The 24,973-nt window shown below is 39.7% G+C and overlaps 1 protein-coding gene across 4 annotated transcripts in view; it reads left to right on the top strand.

Moving 5' to 3' along the window:
* Positions 1-23,290, top strand: part of NR4A3 (nuclear receptor subfamily 4 group A member 3) — a 30,462-nt gene extending 7,172 nt beyond the window's left edge. For 3 of the 4 annotated variants that reach the window (XM_065052966.1, XM_065052967.1, XM_065052965.1), the window contains 5 exons: positions 1,592-1,721; positions 2,677-2,849; positions 8,159-8,358; positions 9,563-9,741; positions 20,310-23,290. In XM_065052966.1, coding sequence (XP_064909038.1) covers positions 1,592-1,721; positions 2,677-2,849; positions 8,159-8,358; positions 9,563-9,741; positions 20,310-20,575 — 948 coding nt within the window. In that variant the 3' untranslated portion in view covers positions 20,576-23,290. The remainder of the gene's footprint in view (positions 1-1,591; positions 1,722-2,676; positions 2,850-8,158; positions 8,359-9,562; positions 9,742-20,309) is intronic. The other variant, XM_021297667.2, reaches the window with a different exon arrangement.
* Positions 23,291-24,973: the final 1,683 nt, after the last annotated feature.

Raw genomic sequence — 24,973 nt, 5'->3', positions numbered from 1 at the left:
TTGTTACTCTTCAGCTCAGGAGCCCAGTGAGCCCTCATCGGTGGGAAGCAGAGCTCTGACTAAGCCCTGCACAGGGTCCCCATGCCTGCTCTGTCATGGAGAAGGCTTTGCAGCTGAAGAGCAACATGAAAAACTTACACACAAGCTGTTTCCCAGTGGAACTGAATACTCTCTTTCTGCTCTTAGATTTGGGTGCTTTGTAATTTCCTTCCAACAGACCGAGTTCAGATTCCAGTGTTATTTCAGAAATTTTAGCTTAAGTGAACAACTTTTGGTAGGATGGTTCTGGGCAGCAGCTTTAAGATTTGGTACATTTGGGGTTGATTTGGTGTATTCCTTCCTGCAAAAACAACAGTAATGCTCCTGTTCTGGTAAAAGATACGATGGGAACAAAAATAGTCCAAAAATAGCTGGTGGGGAGGGCTTACAACTTTTTTAAATTGTAGACGGAGCTGCTAATGTTACTGACTAATAATCCTTTGACAACGTGGTAAAATACACAAGTTTTATAAAACTCAGCTGTTATTTAAATATAACTAGAGAAGGAAACACAAATAACCTGGAAATAGCAACTCTCAAGGGCCTGATCCTGCCCCTGTGGAAATCAATAGCATATCCTTGACTGGGAACAGTATCTAGAGCTTATTCTGCAAAATTAAACAGTTTTCAGCTCCAAAATGCAATGAAAAATATTTGCTGTGTCTCTTATATTTAGTAGATTTAGGTTGTTATTTGAAAAGGAACACAAATTATGAAATAACATTTTTCAATTAATTTAATTGCAGTGAAAGATTTAATATTGAATGTTGAGTTGATAAATTTGCTCCTGTTCTGATGTCTTTCCTATTACAGTCTTTTTTTGGTGCAAAGTTGTTTATTGATGTATCTTTGATTTTAAGTATGGAAACATAGAATACATTTTTGCATCAATATTTGTTACATGGTCTCATGGTTTACCAGGTTTTTAGAAATTTGGAATTTACTATATAGTTCTAAGATAATTTTAGAGTTAATTAAATGCATATAACCACAGTATAATTTTTTTTTTTCCCAGATAAGGTTAGCTTTCCCAGAATATTTACCTAAACATATTTGGTAGGGATTTCTGGTATTTTTATTTTTCTCCCTGATGATTTTAATGGCTAACCAAACCAGTTATTGTGGTATTTGACTAACAATAGTGATAGCAAGAGAAGTACATCGCAGATCATTTTGATTTTATTTTAATAAGGTCAGCAATAATCAAGGGAATGAACCAAGTAGAAAATTGTTCCCAAAGGGATATTAAAAGCGGAGATAATCTAATCCCCAAAGGTAGATGCGATGACCTGGTAATTTCAGATATGATTTTATCATTCAAAGTTGCCTGTCTCCAGAGACTTGCTTCAGAACAATCCTAGATGATTTTCATTGTCAGCAGCTAACACTAATAAAATTGTTTTTCCTGGAGGCTAGTGTGTTAGGAAATTAATTTTATCTAATTATATGAATTGCACTGTCGCTTTTCATGTTGTAATTAAAACACATTTTGTCAGGTTCTAAGTTGCTCAAGAAACAATCAGTTTACTATTTTTGTGTTGCATTTTCACAGAGAACAGTTCAGAAAAATGCAAAATATGTTTGTCTGGCAAATAAAAACTGTCCAGTGGACAAGAGACGTCGTAACAGATGCCAATACTGCCGGTTCCAGAAGTGTCTCAGTGTCGGCATGGTTAAAGAAGGTAAGGACTATTACTATTATTATCCCAGATGCCGAAATATTTCGCTTAATGAATCTGCGTGTGTGTATATGTGGACATGGATGCCTTTACAATTAATTTTACAGTTATAAGATTCATAACTTACCCGAAAATGTGTGCATTTGTGTAATAATGTATTGATTTTCTTCTTTTCACCCGTATTATCATATTTAGTCTTTAGACCCCAGAGTTCAAGAACAGCAAGGTCATGAGAGGATAATTTGACACTGGCCAAAACGTCTCCTTTATTAACTTTGAATGTTGCTCAATAATGCTGTTGGCTTCCCCCGTTATGTCACCAGGGGCTGCACTGGATTGTGTACATTTTGACATAGAATCTTGTCTCATTCCCATAAGCTGATTGTAAATTTGCAATTAATTTAAATGGAAAGAGGATCAACTCATTAGTCCCAATTCTGCAAATATTTAAGTATGTAAGTAATACGGTGTCAGCAGTCCCATTGCAAATACTAACATGGGTAATATAACCTATATAGCATGACCATGATTTTTCAAATGCTTCAAGAAAGCTAAAATTACTTTGAATGAATGACTCTGCCATTTAAAATGTGCACCAATAGCAGGAACGTTAGTATTTGTGGTTCACATTTGGTTTTCTTTCGGCAGTATAGTGTCTGTGTGTGTGTGTGTGTGTGCATGGGCACACAGATGTGCTGCAAAGCACGAACACCGGGAACACAGCTGGGCTTTAAGTAAGCAGCTACATTGCTGCTTACCATCATAAGTCTGACGCAATTTTGGTATCATTTGTGTTCCTTTGCAATCAAAGGCACCAAGAGCGTGTGCTGAAACTGGAGAACGCTCTTATTTTTGCTGGGCTGGCCACCATAAGAAAAGCAGGTGTTCATTCTGACCCGTGGTTTGCTGGTATCTTCACAACTAATTCCCTTTTGTTTTTTGTTTGTTTTTCCCCTAGTTGTCCGTACTGACAGCCTGAAAGGGAGAAGAGGTCGTCTGCCTTCCAAACCAAAGAGCCCCTTACAGCAAGAACCCTCTCAGCCCTCCCCGCCTTCTCCTCCCATCAACATGATGAACGCCCTTGTACGAGCTTTAACCGACTCCACGCCCAGGGAGCTTGACTATTCAAGAGTATGTCTCACTTTTGTTTGCTTCCTTGTTTTCTGCATAGAAATCATTTGTGAACTGAATTTCTACTTAACTGCTGGTTTGCTAAAATGAAATTAAATGTGAAATTCGGATGAGGGTAGAAGTTTGTCCAGCCAGCCATGTCTTTTCATGGTAGGTGAACAATGAGGGGAAAGGAGGTGCAGTAGGAATTAGTAACTATTCGTTGTGAGAATATCAATCATAAAGTTATTTGCAGCATATTCCATGGGTGAGTGAAAGCGAAAACACGTGGATGATAAGAGCACTCTTCTTGCAAAAGGCTGTGGCAAAACACAAGCAATTAGAATATGATCCCTCAAACTCAGGAGCAGTACTCACATGTCCAGTATCTTAATTTCCAAGTTTGGAAAGGTAAAATGTAATAGCACTTCCCTAATATTCAGATATTCAGGTTGCTCAAAGTAACACTGGAGGGATAGGGCCATTTGTACTGAAATCAACAGGAATTTTGCCATTATTTAAATAGGACCAGAATGTGGCTTCGGATACCCCAGCATGAATATTTATTCAGTAAAACTGTCATTTGTAAAACAAACCTTTTAAAATCAACATCCTAAAAAATTATTTCAGTAAAGCTTTTTCAGAGATTATATATTTTTGTTACTTTGTTCTTTAATGTATCGTATTCACCATTTAAATATTCACGGACTATTTGGAAAGCTTAAAAAATTGTTCTATAGATATTGAAATATGGCATTGAAATAGCTTGTTAAATACATTTTTAGGCAGGTTGATAAAGGAAAAGAAAAAATACAGCTAAGGAAAAGCAAGATGAGATTCCTTCCTCTTAATGAAATATGATTAAATCTGAGCTTGTAAAGAATACAGCTGTACACAGATGAAATCTACACTGGCCATTTATCACTAGTTGCTAAGTAATATTTAATACTAAAACATATTTGATTGTAATGAAATAAAAATTACATTATTTTATTTTAGAATACATGTACGTATATCATTTAGCAATTTTAAGAATGCTGTAACAACTTTTCTTCAAGCTAATCTGTAAGTAAAGAATCATATAATTTTCCAAATTATTAAGAATCTAGCTGTTCAGTATCCAATAGCCTTTTAGGGGAAGAATGCATTAGCCCTATTTACATGTATTTTAACTTAGCCAGAATGTCTCAGGGGGTCATTCTGCAAATATCAAGGTGTGTGACGAGCTGTGCTCTTTGACAGAAATCCCTTGGGTTTCACAGAATTACAGGGGTATAATAGCCCAGGCCATGAAAGCAGTGTCTAACCTTATGCATTTATTTATTTATTTATAGATATAAAGTTCTTTTGGATTTACAAAAAAAGAAAATAATGAAAACTGTGTATTTTTATGTGGCTTTTTTCTTTGTCCTGCGGTAATTACTTCTGTTTTTAAGCAAACAGCCTATAGGTTGAACTGTTGAACAATTCTGTTGGGCATTGTAGGAAGCATATGACTGACAGTAAATTAATTTAGTCTTGGTAGCTAAATGTTTAAGTATTGTTGTCTGTTATGACATATTAATATCCAGGTTTTTCTTTACAATAAAATATATAATAGTCTGTTATGCTCAGCACTGCTGAAAAGACAAAAATACACTAAATTAGTAGATGCTTATGTTTTTAATAAACCTTATACTTCTTTTGAAAAGTTAAGGGAGATCAGAAAAAAATGCTGTGCAAAAACTGAGATTAATGAATGAAATGTGCAGTAAACACACTGCAATGCTAAAAAATTTCTTTGAAGAATAATCCTGTACCTGTAAAGACTAATTTACGGCATGTTGACCCTGCCGTGCACCACAAACGGGCCGTTCTGGAAACCTGGCTTTGGAGTTAGTCCTAACACTTCTGCAGACCTTCATGTTTATCGTCTTCATGTTTACAAGCCATAATGTCTTGACCATCTTAAAAAATACTGATAAGAGTTTCAGAGAGGAACCTGTACCCCTTCCCCCCAAAAAAGCCTAAAAAAAAATTTACATAAGCTGTGAATTTTAAACCAAACCATATTGGAACTGGTTCTGCTCAGAACATGGCTACTTTTCATTTCAGCACTGGTTTTAACTTACCAGTCCATAGCAATGGTATATTTAGGTACTTGGTTTCAAAAAGCAATTACTAGGAAGAGAGTTTAGTTTATGAAGTCCTTAAAGGCCAAGGGCCGCTGTCCAGTCTTACACCTGTTTTACTGGTACAATTCCATGAGTTTATCCTTCTAAGTAAGTGAGATAAGAAACAGACCCGATATCTTGCTGTCCTTATTAAGGCAGAATGGCCTCCAACATTAATAGAAATGTTGCCATTTTGGAGAGGGAGTGCAGCGTTTAGGTAATAACCCACTCTCTTCTCCAGCCACAAAATTAAGCAAATGTCAGGACTTTTGGAAAAGCAAGCATAGCTTCTCCTCTGTGCAGAGAAGTTATTGTTCGGCTTTTGCAGCTGTAGCAGTTGATGAAGGACTGATGAAAGCATGCACAGGGTAGAGCTGGCTCATGCTATCAGGCTCCCCAACATCAAGCTTTCCGAATCCATTTTAGATACACCACACAAGTTACTGTTGCTTGCTATGCATGCAAACCTTACCTTGAGTAACAGTCAGGTTTCATTTAATTCCCCAAGGAGCTCTGAGGAAGGGAGTAATGCAGAGCTTTGTCTTCTGGCTTTCTCCCGGCATGCCTCCAGTTTGCACGGGGCAGGTTAAGAAATGCAGATCTGAGCCCTTCTGTACCATGGCCGCCTGACCAAGGGCAGGCTTACCAGCTGTCTTGGTCAGAAGTTAGGTCACATATCACCTCTTCTCAATGAAGTAATCATGGAAAAAAAAAACCCACAGATTTTGGTCCATAAAACAGAACCATACAAATTGTTTATGGTTACTTATATACTCTTAAGTCTGTTACAAACATTTTATTTTAGCTATTCTTTGTACTTCCTGACTCTTTGTAGCAAGCAGTGACGTATTACAGCAGCTTAAAATTATATAATTCCATATAATTTCTTACCTTTCTTCTAAAATTGCTCTCATGGGCTAAACTGTAACAACAAATACAGCCTATAATTTTTTCAGATGTATTTAATTTAATTAGGTGCCCCATGTGGGGTATACTGTACTGTAGCATTCACATTTATGTGACATAACGCAGCATTCAGCTTCATTAGGAAATGTTAAAACTTTGCCGTACTTTTGCCAAAGGAATCTTTTATAAATATCAGGAACAAATTAATACGTGGCGTAATTACACTGGCTTGTGATGAGTTATATTTAGAATGAACTTCGGGTAGTATCTTTTTTCTTTTCCTTTTCTTTTCCTTCCTCTTCACCGCTCAAAGGATCAAGCATGCATCTTGCCTTACCATTACCTATGGTGAGGCAGGAGTTTCCATCACCCTATTTGATTTCCCTGTGTAGAAAGGAAGAGTCACAGCTCAGCCCCTGCACAGCAACGCACATCTCCCAGAGTCTTCAGGAGCTGAAGACCATGAATGAGAAAAGCCCATCTCCACACGCATGCTGTCTTGGCTTGCTCCACATGTTCATTTTAAGAGGGTCCAGAACATGCAGGGTCTTTGAAAAAGCCCATGATCTTTTTCTACCCACTAATCACCCCAGCACATCTTGCTGCAGTCCAGTGCCAGGAGTAGTTAGTTCATGCTGCTTGAGCATCTTCAACTGCTCCATTCAGATGCAGGACTGAACATGTAAATAGTGTAGCATACAGATTCTTCTAACACTGCTCCTCATCCTTTCTATTTTTTGGCCTTTACCTGTTTCACCGTCACAGGATCCTTCATGGTAGCTGAGGCAGAATTTGTCTTCATGTGAACTTTATAAGAGGAATTGCACATGTTTCACTAGCTGACTAGGGATGTGAGCTGGAGCTTACCATGAGAAACTCGTGCAGTTAGTGTTGGGTAAGCAGAATAGAGCCATGTAGGGCTGGCACCAGTACCCCAGATACAGCCAGAGGTCTCTAGGATTGCTATGGTTCTCCAATCAATCACTGATTCTGACAGTGTGCCCTTCATCCCTTATCTACCAACAGCAACCAGCTCCAGCCAGGACAGACAGAGAACATCACACCTACCCAAGAGCTTCTGCTTGCTGCTTCCCCCTCCCTTTCCTGCATAGATGGTTGCAATTAGCAGCTTGGGTGATACCTGCAGCCCAAGTGGCATGCCTGTAATAAGGTGCTCCCAGGCTGCCAGCCCACTGCTACTGATTGGGAAAGATATGTGGGTCTTTCTGCTTCCTCTCTGGCTTGAGGAGTTGACAGGGAGACCTTTAGGCTGGTGGACTCAAGCCCTAACTGCCTGTGGAAAGTTGTTTCCAAAGAGCATGCACGCTTCTTTCAGCCGTGGGGACTGCCCCAGACTTTCCCTGGCTCAGTCCCAGAGAGAGAGTGGGTATGAGGTTTTTCACAGAAATAACCCACAAGATGCTTGATGGTGAGGATGTCATTACGATAAATTCCAAATCATTCAGTTCCTGTTCAGAAAACCAACAGCACTTTCCAAGCACAGAATGGGACTAAGCCATAAAAGCTCCTGTTGTGTTCTCTGCCGAGAGAGAGCAGTGTCACAGAAGTGACAGGGATCCACTGGTGAGGAAGTAGGAGAGGACAGGGAGGGAGCTGTCAGAGAGTCACGGGAAAGCTGAGCCTGTCCAATGGTTGTCTGGAAGAGTTGTGGCCAAATCAGCAGGATAATAGGTTCTCCTGAACTTTAAATGCTCCTATTTGATGGATAAGAGGTGGTACGGGGCAGCTGTTTTACTTTGAACCAATTCTGTATTCAAATGAAGCAATGCTGCATGTGTCAGATAAAATACGGTTTTATCTTACATGTCTCTATCACTGTTGGATAAAATGCAGTCTGAGAGGTTTTGGAAGAAATCTGTGTTTTGAACATATTGAGACACATAGGAAAAGTATTTGATTGTAGTAAGTTGAATAGTATTCCTCTTCTAGCATGACGGAAATTACGCTACCCACCAAGTTTCTGGTTTTTTTTACTAATAGCATATATGTACTCGTAAAATATGATAAGTATTATATTTATAAATTTTAAACCATTTCTATACACATGGGAATATTTTTTCAGTATACCACTGGACAGTAAAACGCCTGTAGGCAGCCAAATAGGTAGATAGATGTAGACCTGCTTATTATGCCTTTCATAATGATACCAGCTTTGCCACAGAAGGAAATGTTGTCAGGCAGGTAACGCCGTATGTTTCACGGAATGTCCTTAAATGCATATAACATTACTTTCTGTGGCTTTCATTTTAGTACTGTTCCACCGATCAGGCTGCTGCAGGCACAGATGCAGAACATGTACAACAGTTCTATAATCTTCTGACTGCCTCCATTGACATAACCAGAGGCTGGGCAGAAAAAATCCCAGGATTTATTGACCTCCCAAAAGAAGATCAGACATTACTCATAGAGTCAGCTTTTTTGGAGCTGTTTGTACTAAGACTCTCCATCAGGTAACTATTTATTTCCTTTCTTCTTAAACTGATGTGAAAAATCATCCATCTAAATATTTTTAAGGAATAAATATGGTACTATCTATGAACATTGTCAGTTGTACCAAAAAAACCCCACAAAACATCAGCAATGTCTGAATCCACAGGATATGGTGTTTAATTTGTTTTACACTGCAGAAAAAAAACAAGAAAGCGATTTAAAAAGAGAGCATATGTCTTGCTAATGTGCTTCTTTTTATTTGATATATCCCATCCTCTTCTTCCACAGTAGTTAAAACTGATCCTTGGGTACTATTGGAGCAGATTTGTTTCATACTCATCCGCATAAACTATAGAAAAGCACTTTCAGTATGAAAGTTTTTTCCTTTTCCCACTTCTTTTGCGGATGCACATCTTTGTCATCTGTTTTTGAAAAATATGAAGAAGATTTAAAATCTTGTTCAGATTATTTTTCTCCTTAATACCAAGTCATTTAATAGAGATACTATTTTTCAGTCTAGCACTAGTTAAGACACTTTACCAAAAACACTTTCAGGGACTGAGAAAATTCCAGAATGGTGATTTGAATTATGCCCTTGTTTCTTTAGGTTGAAAATGACCTTTGCATGTGTTTTTTAACAAGGATATTGGCAATGGGGAGGGGAAGGAGAGGAGAGCTTGGCTGTTATATTTCTCTTACACATAGGTTTTCACATTAAAGAGTTTATGATGCTATGTGCATTGTGGTCCATTACTGCATTTATTTTCCATTGTTTTTTCCCCTATCAATTTTTACAATATGCAAAATGCAGATGAGACAAAGTACATGCTGAGAGTTGCAGAATCTCTTCTTTCTCCAGCTTTTGTTAGTTTTGTATTTCCAAATGCACTCAATTAGTATTTTGGTTCAAACATACAGTATTTAATGTAAAATGTCTTCTCTGTTTTTGCCTTTGGGCAGGACCAAAATCTTAACTAATTAGACAGTCTACACCACATGCTACAGCTAACCTCAGGCTCGTAAGTCTACAAAGTAAGCAATCATAGAAGCTTGTTTGTTGTACTTTGGCCTCAAGGGAGAAGCATATTGTCAAATGTGAATGCCCACATATGTCTCAGGATTATATGCCTTGGATTTTAAATGACAGGCACTTCAATACTGGTTATGCATTTTGCTGTAAAGTAGAAGATGCATTTCTAATTTTTTCAATTATTTTTATTTGAGGTCTGATACTGCTGAGGATAAGTTTGTATTCTGCAATGGACTTGTGCTTCATAGACTTCAGTGCCTTCGAGGATTTGGGGAGTGGCTCGACTCTATTAAAGACTTTTCCTTAAACTTAAAGAGCCTTAACCTTGATATCTCAGCCTTAGCAAGTTTATCAGCTCTAACTATGATTACAGGTAAGTGCTCCTTTGTTAATAGAAAGCTTTGGACTCTAGTGCTTTGATTTAAGGTAGAGTCAAGCAATTTCAGTTAACTTAGCTATATTCAGGGTAAAGTGACTATGATTTTTAAGCACTGTCATGTGTATATTGAAATTGTGGGCTAACGTTAGACCATCAGATACCCCTGTTAAAATGTAATCTAACTCCTTATTTCTTCATGGTTTCATTGTTTTATTGGAATAGTCTCTAAAAAGCAAACTGCTTCAAGCAAATCGTGTAGCTCCTACAACAATATTCAAAATACTTGCTGAATTCCTAGAAAAGCCTAATGAAATCACCAGAGCTAGGTCTTCTCCATAGGAATACTCGTTGGGTGGGGAAAATTTTAATGAAATATGACAAGGGAAAGCGTAGAGTCTTGCATCTGGGCAGGAACAACCCCAGGTTCCAGTATAAATTGGGGAATTACTTATTAGAGAGCAGCGTAGGGGAAAGGGACCTGGGGGTCCTGATGGACAGCAGGATGACCATGAGCCAGCACTGTGCCCTTGTGGCCAGGAAGGCCAATGGCATCCTGGGGTGTATTAGAAGGGGGGTAGTTAGTAGGTCAAGAGAGGTTCTCCTTCCACTTTACTCTGCCCTGGTGAGACCACACCTGGAATATTGTGTCCAGTTCTGGGCCCCTCAGTTCATGAAGAGCAGGGAACTGCTGGAGAGAGTCCAGCACAGAGCCATGAAGATGATTAAGGGAGTGGAGCACCTCCCTCATGAGGAAAGGCTGAGGGAGCTGGGTCTCTTTAGCTTGGAGAAGAGGAGACTGAGGGGCGACCTTATTAATTTTTACAAATATATGAAGGATGAGTGTCATGAGGATGGAGCCAGGCTCTTCTCGGTGACAACCAATGGTAGGACAAGGGGTAATGGGTCCAAACTGGAACACAAGAGGTTCCACTTAAATTTGAGAAGAAACTTCTTCGCAGTGAGGGTAACAGAGCACTGGAACAGGTTGCCCAGGGGGGTTGTGGAGTCTCCTTCTCTGGAGACATTCAAAACCCGCCTGGACACATTTCTGTGTAGCCTCATCTAGGTGTTCCTGCTGTGGCAGGGGGATTGGACTAGATGATCTTTTGAGGTCCCTTCCAACCCCTAACATTCTGTGATTCTGTGATCAGGGTAGCTTGAGAGCTTGGAGCTATACAGCTGGTATATCTCACCTCTCACCAAGATAGCTAGACCAGAAAGAGTGCTTCACGAGGGCAGGCAAGCTGCTTTTGGTAGCCAAGCTACTGTAGGTGTTCCATGTACCGCTTTTTCGAGAGAGAAAATTAGAGAATAGTAAAAAAAAAAATCGTCTTTGCAGTTGTACAAAAGCTTTTGGGTATGAATGTGACCATATCACCCCTTCTGCCTGCTGGGGCAAACAGCAGCAAGCTGTCAGAATCTGCCAAATCTGGCCAGTAAGTACAGAACAGGGGAACATAACATAATAAAGTGTAATTTTACCATGCCTGAGATAACAAAGCCCCTTGACATACACACTGCATACCCTGGGCTTCTTGTGGCTGGAGAGGTACAGCTGACGGGAGCGGGAAGGGTTGGATGTGAGAGTGTCTGACAACCATGCAGCAGAAGTCAGGGCTGCAGTCATCTCTACAGAGAGCCTCACACTCATTTCAGAGAAGCTGGCAGTATGAAGGTACAACCGTGTTGTCAGTGTGAGACAGGGCTGCAGCGTGCGTGGAACTGGGCCTTCCCAGGGATGCCGTAAGCTCCGCTGGGATGGATACTGATTTCCTCATGCATCCACCAGTTTTCAGGTGGTGGCCTCAACAATATTAGCTGCAGTCTTCATTTTACCTAGGTGGAGGTCATGCTTGGGAAACGCTGAGATAAAATTCTCAATGGCAAATATAGAAACTATGAATTGGCCAATTTCTGTTGACATTTGTGGGCCAAGATTTTGGCTTCAGAGTTTGCTTCCTTCCTGCATTTGGGTGAACAGTTAGTGTATATATGTTCTAGCATTCACTCTCTGCTTCTTAAGTAAAGTATTTTCAGGTTTTTTATTGCTTTCTATTATTTTTTTTTTTTTTGTAGTTGGAAAGGGTTCATTAAGGTCCAGTTTCCTTGAAAAAACTCTTCAGTCCAGAATAGCTCATTAGAGTTGGTTTGGTCTGTATGAAAAAATTCCAAAGTGAGTGATATGTTAAAGCGAGAAAGAACATCCCCAACTTCTTTTTTTGCCCCTATATGTAAACAACCACTGACGTGTTCACGCATACTTACATATCTATATTATAAATATATATATGTGTGTGTGTATATGTATGTATAGACTTACCTATTTACATATACAAAGCATATATATATGTGTATGCATTCAGATATCTATATATCAAGGACAGGTGCTGTTTCTCTATATATGTATTTCCATACAGGCATATATGCTCACATATATATAGCACATAACACTGATTTGGATTATTTACTATATATTAGATACGTCTTTTTTGGGTAGACACAGTTAGCTTGTTCTTGAGTATCTTCCTGGAGTCTGAGAGGATGCAGGTCAATGAACAGGATCCCCGGGAAGCTGTCCAAGTGAATGTGGAAAAAGCTATTTTGTAGGAAGCAAAGTTTTTCTCCTTAAAAATCCATGCCCTGTTTTAACATGATAATTCTTTGTTCAGTTAGACACTGTTTGATTGCCCTTACATAAAGAGTCAAAGTTGTCCAGTGCCTGGCTCAGGTCACCCAAAAATATTTAATAGAAATAGCTTTTAATTGATAATACCCCACATTTCTTTCTTTCTTTCCTTGATAACAACCCTTTCAGGAGTTGGAAATATCATGCAGGTCTTCCCACAGTTTCTAAATAAATGTTTTTAAAGGAGAGCGTTCATGTTCGTAAAAGCTTTAAGGTTTTCTGTATTTGTCAAGCTTTTCTTGATTTCCTCACCTCCATGAGTGGGTGCTTAAAATTAATGTAATTTTCTGCTTATTCTTTTAGAGGCCAGTATATCTTAGCTGATTTGCTTTTAGGCACATAATATAACTTCATGTGATTTAAATTAGATAAAAGCTCATGTGTCTAGTGATGCATATTCATAGGATTCAGATCTCCAAGGGAAGCTAACCAACTTAAGGACTCGGCCAAAATTTGGTCACCTGGAAGTGGGTCATATTGTACAAGGATGAACAATATTGAAAAATAAACAAAACTGTAGGAGGAAATCAGGTAATTATGGCTAAGAGAGTACTACAGCACAAAATGCTGGAGGGCAAGGTTCTTTTGAGACTTTCTCAGTCATCACATATTGAAATTCCCATGAGAAACGGCTTCTTGTCTTCTCCCCACAGCTTGAGTATGACAGGGCATGTGCTGGTTTTCAGCTAGTCCCAGCAAAAGATAAAGAGTCATAAAGACAAATTTTGGAAATCTGAAATTTGTTGAACATTTTTAAGCATTGTTTTGAGGCTTGGCTTAGATTTATGTGAGTGTTTTAGGTGCCATTCTTTACCTCTGGAGAACGTACTCTTTTCTCCTGTAGCGGGCTGCTGGAGGCAATGGGTAGTTAGCAAACCCTGGTTCAAGCCCTTTTTGTGAGTCAGAGCAAGAGAGAGTGACCTTTTCCAGGAACACAGGATATCCGACTATTGAGTATTGCTGTCTTCTGTGTTGAGGCCATGTGAGCTGCAGAATGGCTGTTGTGTTTGATGATCTGGGGACAAGCTGGTGCTCAGGGGGACATCCAAGCCCCAGTCTCCTGTCTGAATCCAACAGGAAGGGAATCTGACCATGAATCTCCCATTTCCTAGATGGATATCCATGGCATTGGGCTGCAAGATAGGAAGGAGCAGGAAAGCTCTGTTTTGTTAATTGAGTTTCTTGCTTTTATTAGCAACACTGCAAAACAAAATGCTGGCTTGAGCAAAATTTTCTTCATTATTACACAAGTTGCTCCAGTTCTTATTTTGCATTGGTCAGATCTTCATGACTTGAGGGTTCAAGCAAAAAGAGAAAAAGACAACAACCCAGTGTTGTATAATAGTCATTGCTTGTTTTATTACTGTACAGCATCTCAGGTAGCACCAAATTCAAGCATTGTCTCTCCAGGTAAAGGAAAATGCTACTGGGAATAATGACCTGTTTGTTTTTCTTTATTTCACAAGTGCTTTCCATAGCCCAAACAAAGATGTGATTTTAGAAAACAAACCCTCCTGTGTACTAGTCATTGGCAGTATTGCTGAAGAAGAAAAGAAAGAGAAGTCACTACTCTCTTCCACGTGTTCTCTTTCTGTTCTGCAAGAGAGACAGGGAGAATTAACATTTCTCTGCCAGTGAAGGAAGAGGGAACAAAGGTAAAAATTAGTGCTGCAGGCTAAAAGACATTCCGCTGTTCTCAGTGTCTGAAGACACTGAAGGCTGTTATCTCACTTTGGGATAGAAAGCAGTCACGGCCCCAAGCCTGACAGTATTCAGGAAGCATTTGGATAATGCCCTCAGACACATGGTGTGAATTTTGGGGTTGTCATATGCAGGGACAGGAGTTGGACTCAATGATCCTTGTGGGTTCCTTCCGACTCAGGATATTCTGTGGTTCTATGGATGTCAAATTAGCTCCCCAGTAGCAGGCCTTTAACTAATCCTACTGACTTGTTTGGAGCTGCGGAGCTCCATGTGCTGTCTCAACCACAGGTGCAGGTCACAGCATAGGATGCGTGGTCATATGGATATATAACCATTCATTCTGTTCAGTAGTTTTGAAGAGAACAACAGGAGACCTAGCGAGTATCACAATACTTGCTAATTCACTGTTTGCTTTGAGTAAAACTAAAGGTGTGTACAACGTAAAATAAACAGGAAAATATTTTGTAATATTTTGCATTGTATAATCCATTAGAAAGTCCGTATATTTGTGCTTTTTCTGTTTGTGTTATGGTTCCTGGGAACTTGCAGTATGTTGCCTAGAAAGAAAAGCATCGTGTTGAATTGCTGCTGAATTTTCAAGTCTTTTCAGACAGGACATCAGCTTGAAAGAGCACCCAGAGTGAAAGAAGTGACATCTGGTTAATTGTGGGTGGCTCACAAGCAGTTAAAACTCTGCAATGCCAAAGTACATATTTTTTTTCTTTAAGGTGCTCCTTTAGGATCTTCATCTCTGTCTCCCTCCTCTTTTTTTACTTCCTTCATTTGGTTAAGAAGGGTTGGACACAACTTCCTCCAGAGCATGTCAGCAGCACTCTGAGCATCAGCCAGAAGAAAGTAGTTAGGACATAACACTCACCCCACATCCCCATGAAAGCAATAAATTAGTTCTGTCCTGTTCTTTATCTCTGGATCACTCGTTCTGCTGGGATGTAGGATCTAATGAGCTGAAGAAGAGTTCTAACATGGAAAGAAAGTGCTAGTCATCTTGGGACAAGTTCTGTCCTTAGTTCCACGTGGATGGTTTCTATCAGTGTAGTGTGTTACATGGATCACAAGTGTTCCTGCACAGCCACTCCATGCTGGGCTGGATAGTGTTGATGATGAAGCTTTGCAGAGTAGACCAGATGTTAGCTCAGCCTATTCTTGAAAAAGCTTCCTTTGCTTCCCAAATGACCATTTATAATGCTTTGCTCTTCAGTTTTTCTACCAGTGTCAAAATATAAAGATTGAGACTCAAACACAGATAATCTCAAGGGCACACTCTAATTTAGCCTCAAATTTCTCCCTGCTCTAGAACTGCTAGTGTTTTCTCTCTCTCTCACTTGTTGATTCTCTTTCCCTCTCTGGCTCTTCCTTTCTCTATCCACATCAAAATATTATTGTTTTGCCCACTTGACACTCTCAGTGGGATGCTGCCGAGTACAGAGCATTCTAACCCTCATTCAGCCAAGCTCTTTCGGCATATGTTTTATTTTAAGTGTGTTACAGACCAGCCCAGAGCCACTGTATATATTGGGCTTATTCACACTCTTAATGCTTTGTTAGACTGGCATCAGAACATTGAAGAATACTGTGAGGTTTCAATTAATTATGAGTGTGTGTTTGTCTTCCTGCTGTTGGGCTTTCTGTTCCAGTTTACAAACACAATTTTTAGCATCATCAGTCATACCAGAAGTAGTTACGAGTCTGGTGTGGCTAAAAAGTGTCTGGCTGCTGCAGTTCCTTTCTGAACATGAATTCGTCTAACTTCCCTATGGAAAGGAGGCTTACCTCCTCTTCAGCAGCAGAGATCCTTCAGTCTTGCTGCCAGGATCCTCCAGAGTGGGTGCTTCGTGTGCTGGGTCTACATAGGAGAAGGTGGCAGACTGGAGGAGTGTAGGAGATCCAGTTATAAAAGAAAAAAAAATAAAAAAAATAAAATCTCCAGATTGCATTGTCTGCCTTCCCCCTGCCACTTTGCTGAGGAAAACACTAGCAGCATCAAAGTAAAGTACTCACTCTTCCTTCTCCCTTCCCACCCATTGCTGAGGCAAGAACTCCTTCCTCCTACAGCAACCAGCAGCCTCCGTGCTACACTGTGGTTTTTTTAAAGGAGGGAGCAAACTACGGTGTCCTGTGCGGTCATTCAGCTCGTTTGACTTTAGGTACCTTGCACAGCTGACACAGAATACAGGGCACCTCCAGAAAGTTGATCCATCCACCTAAAATCATAATCATCTTCTAAAAATGACCATCCTTCCACTGATGTCAGGAGGAGCTGGAGAAGTCTGCTCTCCCAACTTGGGCACAATTGTGAAGTGCCCAAGAGTCAAGCAGGATGAATATTGGGCCGGTTTGCAACAGGAAAGGAGACTCTTGGATGTTTGCAACAGGAAAGGAGACTCTTGGATGTGCTGAGTCAAAATCTAGCTGTGTAACAGGGTGTGCACAAGACAAGCAGAAAGCTGTAGGAAACAGAGCCTCACATTTATTGTATTTGAGTTATAGAAGAGGAAGAGGATTGTGAAGGGGGAAGAAAAAGTCAGATAACTACATTAAAACCAAGACAATCAAGAGGCCTATCCTAAGTCTGCAGCGTAAATCTGTTACATTTCTGATTGGACTGACAGCTCAGAATTAATTAAGGCTAAAACTGACCCACCCTGACACAGAGCACAGAGCTCAAGGGTCTTTGAGATACTCAAGGTCTTTGAAATACTTGTGCTCTTTGAGAGGTGTTTCTCACAAAGTTCTGGCCCTGGCATAATCTCTCCTATGTCGGAGGTTAGGGACAGAAAGACTAGCACAGCTGGTGACAGGGTTTCCTGCTCTTTTACTCTCTTCCTACCAAGTTCTTGCTGATCAGCATAATTATAGCACAGAATTGCATAGAGATTCCTGGGAAAAGAAGAAAGGTGTAAAAACCTTGCCGTGTTCAGTTTGCCAGAATGAGCTGCTAAGTTTGCAGAGCTTTAGAAGCAAGACTTCTGATGAATCATTTTGACAGGCTTATGGAGAGCATCTTTGCCATAAATCACCATTTTTCTTGCAAAAATCAATGGTATCCTAAAACACCAGGCTGAGAAATCCTATATTCACTTTACCCAGTGCCTTTTTAGTTGTCATTACAAGAAAGTCTGAATACAATAATATTTACACACCTCCTCAATCAGTTAGAGAAAATCTATTGGTTTTGACTAGCTGTCCTTCTTGGGATAAATCTTTGCCTTATCATTCCCATGTGGCTAAGAACATCATGTGGAAAACAGTGAAGTATTAGAGTCCATCAGCTTCAGTGCCATTGCACACACTTACTACACGTGCCTCGTGCTGCTCCCTTCAGGTTGAGTAAGAAAGACCGTGGGTTTTTCTTTGCCCAAACCAGACTGACTGTGTGGAAATAAGATTAAAAAAAACTTGCAGAAAAAAAAAGTGTTTCCTGCTATCTGAACCCTAACTATTAAATTAAAATCCTTGAGTAAATGCAACCCAAGACCCCTCAAGTGTACTGAAGAGAGGAGCTGTTTGTTACACTAGTACAGTTCCCAGAAACGAGTTGGATACTAATGGTGCCAGAGCACACAGTGCCCTGTTCCAGCGGAGGGGCTTCCACACACATGGCTTTGACTTTCTATTGCTCCACAAGGGATGCCTTACGGATTGGAGACTGAAAATCCCTGAGGCAGCTCCAGTCATGAGGAATTACCTTTGTAGAGATTTGTAGGCAGCAAAGGCTGTTGCACGGCACTTCATGCAGGACAGCGTGATTTGCTGGAAACTGCTTTACTATTGTAGCACCAGACAGTGGCCTAAGGACGGAGTATCTCCTAATTCTGAATTTCCATGATTTTGTTATTTAAAGTAGAGCTAGTAATATTATAAACTTTGCACATATCGTGTTTTGCATCAGTATGTTTTATGGGTAGCCACTGAACACACAATTTGTTCATGAAACCTTCTGAACTTCCCAGTGTGAAACAAAGACTGTTTAATTCTGGCTGGAAAACTTAACAACGTTGTTGTGTGCTCTAGAGCCAGAAATAGTTTTCCATACTCTGCAGCAAGGTATATACCTACTGAGGCATTAGTTTAAAAATGTGCTCTGCTAATTTGTAGTCAGGTTGTGGATCCATTCTAGTATTTCAGCTCCCTAGATCTATAAAGATATCTTCACTTACACAGCCAGGAAACAACCTCAAAACAGATTAAAAGATGGGAACTCTTCAAAGACTGCAAGATTAATTTAATGTCCTGCAGATTCTCTCAGTAGGCTGGTGATAAAAAACCCCAACACCCTACAGCTTTTCAAATCTGTATAAAATATTTATCCATCGAGATTTTTAATGGCAGAATCTGCCTAAGAACTTACTCTCGGTGACCTGTATAGTTAAGGCTTACACAATTACACTATACACCATTTACTGGAAAGGCTTTAAATATTCATTAACTCCTCGTGTTTTAATGTAAACAAGGCACTTAGAGTACCTAGAGTTTTTAATTCCTGCAAGGTGAAAAAGATGTCTGAAGCAGATGTTACTGCTTGGATGAGTGTTGCTCTGAAGCAACAGGGCAGATAGATGGTACTTAAATGACAGAGCACAGTAGCTTCTGGCCAGAGATGTACACCTCTGCAAAGCTCTGATTCTCATCCCAAACCAGTATTCTTCAGGAGCTAGCTCTGCCTAAGTAAATAAAGTTGAAAAAAAGTGTAAAATGGGTGAATATCAGTGGAAAATCAGACTTTTCCATTTCTGACTGCCTTCATTGAATCTCGTCTGTTTTATTGGTTTGTCAAGAACATCTAGCCAAAACAGGAGGCAAAGGGAGGCAATGAGGAGTTTATATTCACATCTCTGGGCAAGGCACCACTGCACCGTATGCAGACATTATGCCTGCATCTGGATGTAAAGAAAACTGTACTCTTTTCAGTGTTCGTTATAGGATGAGCAGAGAAGGTATCTATTGCCTGCTCCTCCTGCAGCAGAGGAACGAGACTTTGGGGCAAGGGACACAATATGGCATGTGGCTGCCAAGGATCGGGGAGAGGACCAAGGGAAGCAAACAATTTCAAATGCATCAAACATGAGAACTGCCGCAATTAGTCACTCCTTATCCACTACTGTCACTATTTTTATATGTCTAGTTGGATAAAATGCATTTAACCTGCATTTTCTTATACTGCCCTATCTGGTATTACTCTATTTCATGTGTAAATTATTATGACTTTGCTATTAAGCAAGTTCTTACCTATGAATTTCAAAGTCAAAGGTAAATATCACAAAATTATTTGTTCTGAAATGTTATATGAATTGATCCACTAAATCTTGATAGCAAACAGCACAAAATTATCTTTCCCTGTGTACCAGTAAAGAGCCTGATTATAATGAATCACAAATCTGATTCATTCTATTTATGCTTAAAGAACTGTGGATGCGTTTAACATGATTGTAACATTTTAAAGGGCTATTAGAAGCCTATCCCCTTCCTTTTAGGAATGCTGAGGTTTTGGTGACAGATAACACAGCTGCCTTCTCACTTTTGCTCACTCAAAACAAAACAGTTAACTTCCAGGCTTCTTTTATCTTAGTCCTTTTAAAGACAAATCAACTAAAAAGCAGCAGCTGATCAAAATAACAAAGGGTGGTAAGGTGCCTTTAGTTTCTTGTAAGTGTGTCTGCAAATTCCTGGTGGAATTCTAGGCCTGGCGCTGATGGAGCTGGCTAAGGATATCGATCGCCACTTGAATTCACTGAATAAATAATGGTTGCCATAGTTATTGAGCATCCACAACTGGTGGGGAAGCACGGAAATCTCCAAAACACCTCCTGTGATAGTGTTGCTGGAAAATCACCCAATTAATTCTGTCTCATATCATGAAAATTATGCGAGATACAGCAGATGCTTGGACTCCTTGTACTAGAATTTGAATCATAATTGAGCACCTCTGCCACCTATTTTAGCAGAGAAAAGGGCACTTGCCATCTCTTGCTTTTGTGTGGCAGAAAGGTTAACTGACATGATGTAACCCCAGCTGTTCTGAGAAATCTTACACTTTCAAAACATTTCTTCTTTGAGTACTGGAGTATGGATTTGGGTTACACCGAAGAAAACGAGTTCTCTCTGTTTGTGGTAGGGATGCTGACCTGTTTTATTTTTTTTTTCTCTTGCGTAGCAGAACGACATGGATTAAAAGAACCAAAGAAAGTGGAAGAGCTATGCAACAAGATCACAAGCAGTTTGAAAGATCACTTAACTTTCAGTTGCCAAAACAAAGGACAACCGCTTGAGTCTGCAGAGCCGAAGGTACTGGGTGTTCTGGCTGACTTGCGTTCTCTCTGCACACTGGGACTGCAGCGCATCTTTTACCTGAAACTGGAAGACTTGGTGCCAGCCCCTTCCATTATCGACAGGCTGTTTCTGGACACCTTACCCTTCTGAGTCAAAGCACCCTCGTGAGAGGCAAATGCCCACCAGAGCAGGCAAATGGATCGTGACTTACAGCTAACATTTCTGCCCTCACTTGACAGAAAAGTAGCTCCGAGTCTAAAATGAGGTCTTTTCTGGCGCTTTGTCCTTACAACCTGAAGCCTGAAACTTACTGGCTTACCGGTTTGGGGTTGTGTTCTTTGTTTTCTTTCGTGTGATTTGGGATTTTTAAACGGCTAATGTGGCACTTTTGGACAGTGCTATCCCAGCAGCAGTAAATGGTTAACACGACTGTTTTAAATCTGTTGTTTAACACCTCATGCTACATGAGGAATAAAATTGTAGAAGCTGTGCTTGAAAACAAGAACAGCGAATAGTTGTCTGCCAGGGTAGTATGTGTTTTGTGAGGATACCTTTAGCATACTTCCTGCATCAAGGGCACATACATCAGCACAATCTAAACAAAAATTCACTTTTTTAGCAAAGTACATTCAATTGAACATTTCATACCAATCAAATATAGCAAAATGACAATGGCTGTTAGCTCCCACGTTCAAGTGCAATTTTTTAAAGTGCTGTCTTACTAAGTCTCGTTTATTAACTAATTTATTTTACTAGGAAAACAAACGGAAGAAATCAAGTGAGAAAATTACGTGCACTAACTTACCCGACAGAGTTTTCCAAACTTGATTCCATGTAGCGTGACTTATTGACAAATGTATGTGGAAGACACGGGAGCAACTGTGGCTCAGTTGTTCCTCAGCTAAGGAAACCCAAGGAAGTAGTGAGTGGAGCATACAGGGTCAGCATCAGGGATAGTTCAGCTTTAGACTTTTAACATAAGCGACTAGTTAGTAAACAGGCGGAAGGCGGTTTTCAAGAACAAGCAAGTCTTGTAAAATAGTATGAATGTAAGTGCTAGGAAGGATATAGTGGGCTGCGTTTAAACATTCCGTGTTCGTACTCCTTTTTGTATGTTTATACTGTTGATGCCATATTAATATGAAATAATTTGTTGCATAGTGTCTTTATTTGTATAAATGTTTGTATGCATGGTATATTGTAATGGCTTTGCCTGTATTTATTGCAATGACTGCCAGCTCATGGGAGCCCTGTTACACATGATAACTAAATGGGGTGTTCACACTGACTCAGACACACCAGTTGGAAAACTATATACATATATATAATGTGTATATATATATGTATATACCTTTATTTGTGTGCGTGTGTGTGCGCGTGTCTTTTTATTAACCATTTGTATATAAAATATCTGTCAAATCACAAGCAGAGTTATTTTACAGTTTATTTGCAGTGACTTCTAAGGCAGTACTGTTTAGCACTTTGATATTAAAATCTTGCTCATGTTTTGCTAAATTCAAATGATATTTAAGAAGTTTAGTTCTAAAAAACTTTATATGCACTGTATTAAGTCAAAATTTTGTTGGTCATTTTGCTAAGGAAATTTTTGAATGTCAACCTGATGTCACTGTATCTTTTGTTAGCTTTAAACATTCTAGCTTTTGTCTTTTTTTAAACTATGCTGTTTATATGGAAATTAAATTATACAATCAAACAGATGCCAAATGAATTGCCTAATTGCTGCAAAGGATAACCCAGATATTGAGTCACTGTATGGTTTTCAAATAGTAATCTGGTATTTTATCACTTACTATGTTTGGATGTGCTTTTATGAAAAAATTATTCTTATATCAAGATTTATAGTAGTGTCAATAGGGAAACAGACTTCTAATCACTATAGTTAATATTTCCGGTTTACCTGCAGATAATATTTGGAAAAGTATTGCTTTTTGTATTGACTTTTAAGCTTATGTGCAAACATAATAGCATAATTAAATATCAGAGAAGCTAATGTTTCTTGTAGGTTGCTGTAACAGGCCTTACCAGCAAGACAAATATATTTTGACTGAATTTGCTTTTGTATATACTAAATATATATATATATACACGTATATATATATACACTCACACACATGTGCGCATACAAAAACATACAGACAGAAAATCCAAAAGTATGTTTACTTTTGTCTCCTTGTGTAAGACACAAGGTCCCTTGAGAAATGACTTTTATCTAGGGACAAATCCTGCCAGGTGCTGAGCACCCACCAGATGAGGGCCTGCAGGTGCGTCCTGCGAGTGGGCCCTTACAAAGACTTTTCAGGCGAATCAGCATAGTACAGTAAAATTGCTTTTTTGTTGAGCAAGGTTTATTTATTAAGTGGGATGCAAGTGGGAGGTAGCAGGTCCAGAGCCCCGTGTGAGATTTCATGTAGCCCGTGTCCTCCAGTCTTCCATAGATAGTCTTAACTGTGATACTCTCCCAAATCCCGTCATCTGTGGAATTGTCCTTCACGTCAACTTCATGACACGGATTCATCCCAGAGTACAACCAGTGACAAATCACAATGGTAAAAGAAAGAGTTAACGCAGAATAAATCTAGTACTTCTCTTAGAGCTCTCTCAGTGTGAACATGCCTTTGTCTAGGCAGAATTCAGGAATATATCAGGTGTTAAGGGAGAGTGCCTTGTTTTTATTTCAGACAACAGTGTTTCAAGAGTTTCTTCACTCCGCTAACCGCAGTACTTTTTTTCTTTTTCTGTTTTTTTTTTTTTTTTGGTGGTGTTAACCTGTGGGTTGAAAGAAATGCTCTTGTACATATACAATGTAAATTAAAATTATTAAATTGAATAACATTTTTTTCAGAGGCCCCATGTGTGTTGAATAAGTATGCTTAATTCTGTTAAAATCTGATGTGAATTTTTTATCATTTATAAAACATTTAAAAAATTGTCTACTTGAGTCTTAAAAGTGGAAAACTTGCTGAAGCATGCTTAAGAACACTGGCAATTTAATGGCTAGTCTTTTGATTAAAATAGCTTTTATATAAATACAACCAGACCTGTGGTATCTGGCTATGCAATCTCAATTAGATGATGAGAGCTGAACCATGGTTGTCCCAGAGGTTGAACTACATGAGGACCAGAGCAGAGAGACCACCTGCCCCTCACTGTACTTCTCCTCCATGGCAGGAAGAGATTGTCACTAACTCATTAATGGTGATGGCCACAAGGGAGGGAGGGCACTGCTATAGTGCTGGTGGTCCCATAGCACATATGGCTGGCTAGAAAGAGAACAGAGTTCTGATCCCATCTTCTGCCCCTTTGTGTCAGTAAATCCTGGGAAGACATGGCTCCAGCAGGCACATGCAGCGTTTACTCTAAATCTGTGTCCAGCTCCTTTCCTGACCATGCCTTTGCTTTGCAAGAGGAATCCATCTATCCCCTGCCAGACAAAACTGCTTGGCTACAAATGTGTTTTCTACAAGTGCAGTTTTGAGAGGCATCTGTCACTATTCAGGTATTGCCATGAGTAGCTGTGCCTCCAGCACACCTCCATGAGAGCTGTTCCGCAGGAAGTGCCCAGCTGGAGGTGACATCAAATGATGTGCAGTGACAGGCAGCAGGATTGGCAGCTCCTTCTTTGGAAATGTAACAAAAAAAAAGGTTGCTCAAACTCCCCCTAATTATCTGTTGCTTTTTTCCTCTCCTTTATTTTTTTTAAAAAACACAAACAAACAAACAAAAAACCAAACAACCAAACAACCAAACAAAACAACAACAAACTAACTATGACTTTTAAACTCCTTAATGAGAACGGCAATGAGTTTTGCATAGTAGTCCCCTGTTAGGCAAAACACACAGATCTCATGCCCAGGGTCTGAATTTTCACCCTACAAGACAAAGCTTATCCTCACTAAACTCACAAATGCCTCCATTTGTAGTTACTTGAGGGACTGCAAATTGTGTCCTTAAACATGAGAACAGAACTGTGCCCTGATCTAACAGCACTCGTATCCTTATGTGTGCCTTACGTGCTCCTACTTCTAAATCACATCAGTGGCAGAGTCCTTCGTGCCCGGGGATTGACTGTGGCATTGGAAATCTGGGCTGAGGCACGAATATGATAGCGGGTTCCTCCAGTAGAGACCATCCTCCAACAGGAGACTGACACCAAGGCACCGCAAACTGAGTGACTTTAAATCGAGGTGAGTCCAATCTCTTCCTACAGCTTTCCTACCTTTACTTTTCACATTGCATTTGTCCAATATAGAAAGCTGAAAGTTCAGTCACATCGCATAAAGGAGAGAGTGAGCGAGAGAGAGGTTTAATTGTATAAAATCAAGCGTGGCTCTGAAAAGAACTGGCAACTCCCTCTATAGAAGCTCTGAAACATGTCTTTTGATTAATTATTTGTATTATAGCAACACCTAGAGGCCACGACAGAGATCAGGACCCCATTTTGCTAGCTACCCTAATTAGCACCTCCAGTCCCCACCCAGGAGAAGCTCCAGGCCAAACAGACGAAAGAAAAAGAAACAGGAACAACAC

Source organism: Columba livia, chromosome 2 (assembly GCF_036013475.1).
Source record: "Columba livia isolate bColLiv1 breed racing homer chromosome 2, bColLiv1.pat.W.v2, whole genome shotgun sequence".
Classification (NCBI taxonomy): Eukaryota; Metazoa; Chordata; class Aves; order Columbiformes; family Columbidae; genus Columba; species Columba livia.
This window is presented reverse-complemented; position numbering and strand designations above follow the sequence as displayed.